The 8,782-nt window shown below is 43.2% G+C and overlaps 1 protein-coding gene across 1 annotated transcript; it reads right to left on the bottom strand.

Moving 5' to 3' along the window:
- Positions 1 to 3,245: 3,245 nt before the first annotated feature.
- Positions 3,246 to 8,782, bottom strand: LOC149184296 (uncharacterized). Its single transcript, XM_089415297.1, has 2 exons — positions 7,891 to 8,782; positions 3,246 to 7,282 (listed from the first exon to the last, which is right to left on the bottom strand). The coding sequence occupies exons 1-2, from the start codon at positions 8,780 to 8,782 to the stop codon at positions 3,246 to 3,248; spliced, it is 4,929 nt and encodes a 1,642-aa protein (XP_089271423.1).

Genomic DNA, 8,782 nt, shown 5'->3' with positions numbered 1-8,782 from the left:
AAATGATAATATTAAAATTTAGTTATAAAAATAGTTGTCGCGTAATAAATAAATATTATATTTCGATATTATAAATTATTTCTAGATAATTCTTAATATCGAAACATAATATTTATTTATTACACAACAACTATTTTATAACTAAATTTTAATATTATCATTTTATAATTTCGAAACTAAATATTTATTTATTACATAACGACTATTCTATAACTAAATCATTGAACAACTTAACAAATTACCTAACGGCTGATTTCCAATGGCTAAATCTGGGCAGTGATGCACCCTTGCTATTTATTCTGTTAGATCTATTGATTTCTCGCCTTGTCTTGAGGATGAACCACATTAGTTGGTTTGAAACATCGACCAAATCCTAGCTATGTGATTAATCCGGAAGACTAATATCAACAATGGTATGCAATTGTTTCCCGAATTTAGAAAATAAAAAGAATTCAACAGTGTCAATCCTCTTTTAAATATATATTACATCGTTGCATTAAAAAAATAATCGCACCATTTTGGGGTTTCGAAAATTAAAAAAATTGAATGATTTCGATGCACTGAAAAAATATGGCACCTAGAAAATGTCGTTGTGTATTTTATATAAATGCATTAGAGCGCTCAACTATTGAACATACTCATGTGTAGAGCAATTGAATTAAAAAAAAAGCACATTTTTGTTTTTTATTCAAAAATGAGCGGAAATTCATTTTTCGAAATCTAATATCATAAAGTATTTTAAATAGTAAAAACTTATTCACCGTTTCATTATTTTACCCAAAATTTCAAGGGTGTGATTTGCAAGAGAGATGCACTAGAAGCATTGTGTAGCAATAGCAAAAATAGTTTGGAGCAACAAAACTAATAAAATATCGTAAGTTAAAAGGTATGGTGATTCACTCAAAAATCTGCATAGTAAGCTTTAAATTTTATTGTTTATTTTAATAATAAAAAAATTGCAATTTTTGTCAAGGGATTAATTAAAAGAGAGATCATTTGCAAGAGAAGATAAGATCAGTGCTGCGAAATATTTTGGATTTGCCAAAAGATGATGAAACCAAAGGCGGTAGAGTTGAAGGCACGCATCCGAAGTCAGATCTGGAACTATGAGCAACTCCCGTGGCTCATCACCAGTTTGCAGGCATCACATGCATGGGTGTTTAGAATCATGGATGTCATTGTGCGCACGCATGCAATCCCATCAATTGGCACACTCACTGAGGCGAAATCAATGAACCAAGACCGAAACGAGCTGGACATGTACTTTGATGAGTTGATGTGTGTAGCCACCAACATAGACTTGGAAATCAACACAAACACTATGCATCAATATGTTGTTGGTCCGGATGCACTCAAGGATATGATGCGCATGCTATCCGAGGATTTGGACATAGGTGCCAAATCAATGTACTCGGATGCAACAAAGGCGAGAGTTCGCTTTCAGCAGGATGTCACCATTGAGCAGACGAACACCATCACAAACAACCAAGCTTGGCATTAGTTTTCCAGTGTCAACCATCACGAGGATGTTGAAGAGTTGGTCTTCCCACAGTTGTCTGAGTCTTAGTAGTGTCTTGCATGGCTTGCTGAAGCCTATTTTGTCTCACATGGGTAGATGTGCAGATTATAATGTAACATCATGTAAAAGTGAAAGACCAAGTGTCGATGGTCGAATGTAACAGTCATGTAGTAGTTGAAGATTCATGAGGGTAGGTGAAGAGTCACAAAGGGGAATGTAAAGGGTCACCCAACCTTTTTTATTTATAAAACCTCATAACTCATTGTACAGGCTTTTTGGGAGCCACGCTTCCTATAGGGGTATCTTAGAGAAATTTTGGAGTGTATTGTAATAAGCCTTTTCTTCTCCAAAGTGCACATCTAGTATATCTCTTTGGAGGAGTAGGCGACAATGACTGTAACATTCCATTGTCGGGACTAGTAGTTGGACATGGTTGTATGTATGATTGGAACTTTCACTTTCTTAATAATAGAGCCAGCATGTTTCATGCATATGTTATTATTGTGTTTCAGTTATCTTTGTTACTCTAATGATATATGTAGTTGTTTGCTTACACATGTATGTATTGACTCTTTCTATATATGTATGTATGAATCTTGTGGAGATGTGTTGTTGGTTTAACCATCACTTTGGATCGTTGGTTCACCTGTCTTCCAGCTTGTGATGTATCTTTGCTCGTGTGTCCAAGCCGCGTGTTTCCATGGGTTTCCAAGGGGCGCACTCATTCAACTTTCCATGTGTTACAACCTTTCATGCACCTTCCTTGGCTTGTTGCACTAGTCACACCCTTACTACCAACAAGGACATCCTGCTTGCCTCTGCGCACAACCGCAGTCAAGGGGATACTGTACGACCCACTGCTAGGACTCCTGCACCAAACGGTTTGAGGTCTAGTTAGGGCTTCTTATCAAGGAGATCCCCTCACATGTTGGTGGGTCCAACACCGTCAACAATGTGCGAACTTATTTTAAAGTGAAAAAAATAGTGTATATCTTTTTATTACTTAAATTGCATTTTTGAACGTTATAGATATTACATAACATGTGTATTGAGTCATTTTATCAATGCACATTATACTGTTTTTTTTGTTATTAAGATATTTTTACGTATACATCAATATTAATTTATATTAACTATTTTATTAATAACTCATAATTGATATTTTATTCTATACAACATTACAAAAAAAAATTAACACTTTTTTTCTATATATAAATCTATATATGAAGTTGTTATCCCCTCTTAAAATATTTTTGAGAAATATAAAGTTTAAACATCTTACTCATATATTTTTTATTACTTCTAATTACTTTTTTTTTTCCCGTGGAAAAAGTTGTAATTTCTATTATATCAAGAGAAATTACATTCTGTAGATGCTGAGCATATGCATACTGAGGCTAGTTGCCTCTCCGGGCCTCTTTAAGAGATTGTTAATTGTTCCAAAATAGCTGAAACAGATAAACTTTCATGAAAAACATTCTTCTCCCCAAACTGTTTGTCCACGCAGGGAGTTTGGAGAGGTTTTTATCAAAAATGATCATATAGAGAGAGATAAAACATTCAGGATTGCTTTGCAGTGGAGCTGTAGCTCACTGCCCAAAATATAACAGCAGAAAGTAAATAGCTATGTATGTCCGCCATGGTCGGTTACTGATCATATACAACAGTTTATATAAAGAAAAAACATGAACAAAAAACCAGTATTTTGTGCATGTTGGGACCCCTTTCAAATATGGACATCCCTTTGTGCCTGGTGGTCATCAAAGGGCCTGTGGTAGTGTTGAAAGAAGGTTCCATCCAATTCTTCTTGAATTAACCAGTCCGCTTCTTGCCTCTGTGCTGCTTGCTTGGAAAGGAGGTCCGCCCGAGAGTTGCGCTCCCTGTATATATGGCGACAGTCAAAAAATTCAAAAGCATCTGTTAGTCTGAGTGCCTCATCCAGTATGTGTCTCAAAGAGAAAGCAGAGCATGTGGATTTTCTGGTGAGCCAATTGCAAACTATCTTTGAATCCCCAAACAGTTGAAGTTTTGTACAGCCTTTCTCAAGTGCAAAGGAAATGAGGTGTTTTGCAGAGGAGAGTTCAGCAAAGTTGTTTGTGCCTCTTCCCAGGGGAATTTGTATCATGAAGCAGTGATTTTCTCTCAGATATAGGAGAGCTCCCCCCCCACAGCAATCCTCTTGGGCAGAGCCATCAAAGTATGCCCAAGGGAGGGATTTGTCAATGAGTTCAGGGGTAATGGTCCTAGGGGGGGGTGGAGGAGGGTCTTCAGGTATGAGGGCAAGGTCAGCAAACAGGTGGGCAATAATGACCGGCCAGTGGGGAGGTTTTTGTTCAAAAATTGCACGGTTTCTCGCGGTCCAGATAGACCAGCACATGAGGAGAGGGATATTCTTGTTCTTTCCAGTGTGCTGTTCCTGCCAGTTTGTCCAGGCCTCGAAGATTGTTAAGCCATGCCATTGATGGAGGGAGGGGGAGAGCAAAAGGAGAGCAGACCATTGCTCTTTCACTACCGGACAGGTGAGGAAGAGATGTTCTGTATCTTCGTCGTTCCTTCTACATAAGTGGCACCAGAATGGTCCATAGAAGGATCTCTTCTTCAAGTTTGCCCCCGTTGGAATTTTATTGAACAGTATAGCCCACATGAGGAGTCTCGTTCTTGGTGCTGCCTTGAGGTGCCAAATTGCTTTCCACCACTGCTGTATATTGTCTGGCTGAAAGGTGTGCATCAACTGTAGGTATCCCTCCTTTGAGGAGTATGTACCATTTTTGGCTAGAGCCCAGACAATCTCGTCTTCCCCTGCTGTAATTCTGATGTGGGCTTGTGTGAGAGCCTCTGTGAATGCCTCCCATTCTTGTCTCCAGGGGATTGGAATATGGAGGTCTTGTGAAGTCTTCCAGGCCTGGTGGAGAAGGCTGGAATTTTCTTGGTCTGCTATATGAGCAACATGAGTAGCACCATGGACCCTAAGATGTGCAAGGAGCTGTTCTGACAATCTGTGCATGTTTCCACATCCAATCCAGGGGTCAATTCCTAAGCGGACAGAGTCGCCCTGTTTTATCCTCCATGTCAGACCCTCCCGAATAAGGGGAAGAGAATTTATAACTGCTTTCCATATGATGGATTGTCTGCCATTACCCCTTTGATCCCTGCGTATCCAGCTGTAGATGCTTTCAAGAGCAATGTATTTTTCCATGACCACTTTCCTCCAGAGACTATTTGATGTAAGGAGCTGCCATCCCAGTTTTGCTGCCAGTGCCTTAGCAAAAAGGTCTAATCTCTTTATTCCCCAGCCTCCCCATTTTTTCGGTCTAGCGATGGTGTCCCATTTTACCCAGGCAAAGAGATTTCCCTGTTTAGATCCCTTCCATAAGAATCTGCAGCATATTCTTTGTAACCTGGATAGAATCCCTCTTGGTATCCAAGCCAGGGACATCCAATACACCGGCGTTGCTTCCAGCACAGCTTTGATAAGAGTAAGTCTTCCAGCCCTTGTGAGGTATCTATTATACCATATATTGATCCTTTTTTCCACTTTAGATATTAACCAGATCCAATCAGCTATTCTGTACCCTCCATGTTTCACCCTGAAACCCAAATACTTTAGCCCTTCCTCCATAGGCTGTATGTGGAAGGGGAAACGGTTTTTTGTGTAGATGACTTCTTGTGGGGAGCACCCAAATTCTGTTAAGGTAGATTTCTGAACATTTATTACCATCCCCGTAGCTTTCTGGAAAAGATCAAAAACCTGTTGGAGAGCCGATGAATCTGCCATGCTTCCATTCAAGAAGATCAATACATCATCCACGAAAAGTAGATGTGTGAGGGAGCAGTTATCCGAAATTTTGATCCCTTTGATTCGGCCTCGACTGTGTTCTGATCCAATTAATCTGCTAAGGCCTTCCATAATGAGCAGAAAAAGGAGGGGGGATAGGGGACAGCCCTGCCTGAGGCCTCTTTCAGCAGTAAAAAAGGGGGTGGGGGTGCCATTGAGGAGGACACTGAAAGGTACATCGGAGATGCAGCTCATGATCCTCTTAATAAAGAGGAAGGGGAAACCCAGATGTGTAAGGATCATTCTGATGTATAGTAAATTGACCCTGTCAAATGCTTTTGAGAGGTCCACCTTGAGAATCATGCCTTTTAGGTTTTTGCTGTGCATAGAATGAAGGAGTTCCTGGGCTGTGCCTATAGCTTCATGGATCTGGCACTTGTGGAGAAAAGCAAACTGTTTAGAGGATATATTGGCCGAGAGAATGGGCTTGATTCTGTTGGCTAGTATCTTGGCCAATATCTTATAGAGGCAGTTGCAGAGAGAAATAGGCCTAAATTCATCAAATGACTCAGGCTTATCTGACTTGGGAATGAGGGCTATGAAAGTGGCCTTAATACTCGAGGGAATGGAACCATTTAGACAGCAGTGATTGATAGCTTTGAGAATGTCATGCCCTAGCAGCTCGAAGAAAGCAAGATAGAATTCAATGGTCCATCCGTCGGGGCCCGGGCTCTTGTCCTTTTGGAATCCCTTCATAGTGGCTTCCAATTCTTCCAGAGAAATGTCTTTAGTGAGCTCCTCAGCATCATCCTCCTCCACAAATCTGGGGAATTTCTCTGCCACCCTCATGATTTCTAATAGACTAGCTTGTCCAGGGGCCTTGTATATGTTCCTGAAGTGTGCAGTAGCTAGATGAGCTAGTTCTCCAGGTCTTCTTACCAAATATCCTTGTTCATCCTGTAGTTCCCATATAGTGTTGATCGTCTTCCGCCCATTTGCAAATCTGTGGTAAAACTTAGTGTTCTCATCCCCCTCCTTGAGCCAAATGGCTCTGCTTCTCAGTCTCCAGGAGTCCTCTCTGTCTCTAAGAATCTGTGATCTTTGTTTGATTAAGTCATCGTACCTGGATTTCTGATCTGGGGTTAAGTAGGTGCCATCAGAGTGGGATTCCATAGCCTCGATAGCTTGTTCCGCCTGTGATATAGTTTGATCATCCTTTTTTCTCTTCTCTTTTGCCCATTCTCTTGAGATCACCTTGATCTCTGATAGGTTCCTGACAAATCCAATGGCTGGGTCCAAATCCTCAGAAATCGGATGGGATTTCCAGAAATCCGATATCAACTTGATGTAGGAGGGGTCCCTGAGCCAAGTTGCATTAAACTTAAAAGGAGCTTTCTGGGTCTGTTGTCTCGCAACCAATTCCAGGAAAATTGGCCTATGGTCAGAGATTCCACCACTTCCTACCCATTGTCGAGATCTAGGGTGGTGGTTACATAACCCTTCTTTCATGATAAACCGATCCAGTCTTCTTGCTAGGCTTTTTTCCCCAGCTCTGTTGTTCTTCCATGTGTACTGGATCTTTGCAGTGGGAAGATCGACCCAGTGGTGATCTTCAAGGAGTTGCCCAAAGTAGTCAGAGAGGGGATCTATTTGGGCTAGATGGCCCCAGGATTCAGAGAAGCCAATAGAGAAGTTTAAGTCTCCACCCAGAATAATGTTCTCTGCCTGGAGTAGAGGGGAGCCTAGGAGTCTATTCCAGAAGAGCTCTCTGTTTTGACATGGACCGTAGACATTGATGATTTGTAGATTTTCTTCCAGATCTTTAGAATATATTTCTGCTCCCAAAAAGCCCCCTCCACCCCAGATGTTCTTAAGAAGGATGGTATTGTTCTTGAGACCTATAGCAATGCCCCCTGACCGGCCAGAAACATCAATAGCGGAGAAGGTCCACCCAGGCAGCCAAGAGTTAAGTGTGGAGGAAGCCGAGTCTGCATTACATAAGGTTTCTTGAAGGAAAATAATGTCAACAGGATTAGTGAGTAGTAGTCGCTTCAGGGCCGATTTTTTTCCCGGGCTGGCCAGCCCTCTGCAGTTGAAGGACATAATTTTCATGGAGGGGGATGGGGAAGGGTGTCCTGTGCTCTAAGGGCCCTGTCTAAAGTCTGCTGTTTGCCAAGGAGGACCTCCTCCTCCGTTAGCTTTTGAGAGATCGACTTTGAGGATGGTCGACCGCGCCCCTGCTTGGGCTGGATGATATGGGGGTCCAAAAACATCCCAATGGAGTCCGGGACATTCAGCTTCGTGGTCGAACGGGTGGGATACCTCGGGGTAGAGTTAACCGAGGGGGAGGGCGAGGGAATAGTAGGGTGGGGGAAGGAGGGGATCGAGGAGGGGAACGAGAGGCCAGCAGGCCTAGGGATGGTGCAGGAGACATAAAGAGATTGGGGAGGGGGATGAGGGGTGCAAGAGACCTTAACCAGGTCAAGGGCCGAAGGGGATGAGGGGGGGGGGAGACAGATAGGGGGGGGCATGCCGGATGTCGATAAACTCAAAGATGCGATGTGAGAAATAGAGGTAGATGATAAAGAGGACGTACCCGAGGAGAATACAGCTCCTTTTGCAGCTTTGGAGCGCGTCAATGGGGGAGATGGCGGCCGAGCCTTATTTGTAGCTTGCTTCTTGCGACGAGGTGCAGGAGGAGCCTCCACCGTGTCCGATGGGTTTACTTGGTCACGCCGAGTTGCCTTGGTCGCCTGAGGGTTTGGTGCATCTTCAGTGGCTGGCTGTTCCAGGCCTGTAGCATTTTGCTGGGTCTTCTGCAGTAGGGGGCAGTCCTTAAAGAGATGACCCACCTGGTGGCATCTTCTGCATCTGTATGGGATGCCCTCATAATCCAGCTTCTGTTTTCTTGCAGTGGATTTCCAATGAATAGCGATGTTTTCCGGCACTCCCCCTCTGGTGTCCATGTGCACAAGGATCCGTGCATAAGCCAACGAACCCGTCGAGATGTATGATTTATCGGACTCCATGTAAGTCCCCAGCGCATTCCCAATTCTCTTAAATATATCTTCCGACCAGTACTGCAGGGGCAGCCCCGGAAGCCTGACCCAAATCGGACCGATTCCTAGCAGCTCCGTTTCCGGGTCGAAAAGGGGTGTCCATCTCTTGAGAAGGACCGGAGATTTCTCAAAATGCCAGAAAGAAGAAAGAACCCAGCTCGTGTGATCCGCCCGTGCAAATTTTAGGGCAAACCACCCTCGCACGAATGTCTGCACCGATGGAATGTCCACGAGGTATTTCCCCCAAATCTCAGTCGCCCATTCCTTTAATTTTGCCGCAGTGGCATGTCTGCCTCTGATCCGTCCCACTAGAACACAATCAGCCAGATCCATGGCTTCTCCCCACCTAATGTCCTCTTCCAGACGCAGGAAAGCGTCCTCCGCCGACGATTTGAAACAGCGCTGCTTCTTGGCAGGGCGGGAGGACAT

This window comes from Pinus tabuliformis, chromosome 3_2 (assembly GCF_031772625.1).
Source record: "Pinus tabuliformis cultivar Carrire ecotype Pingquan chromosome 3_2, CPIR1, whole genome shotgun sequence".
NCBI classification, from domain to species: Eukaryota; Viridiplantae; Streptophyta; class Pinopsida; order Pinales; family Pinaceae; genus Pinus; species Pinus tabuliformis.
The sequence above is the reverse complement of the archived record's forward strand: the minus strand, read 5'-3'. Positions and strand labels throughout refer to the sequence as shown.

Excerpts from the sequence above, each read along its gene's own strand:
- LOC149184296 (XM_089415297.1), bottom strand. The coding sequence starts at position 8,782 with ATGTCCTCCCGCCCTGCCAAGAAGCAGCGCTGTTTCAAATCGTCGGCG. Across the intron at positions 7,283-7,890 it reads AGGAGCTGTATTCTCCTCGG|ACTCGGCTTCCTCCACACTT; the intron begins GTACGTCCTCTT and ends TATGTAATGCAG.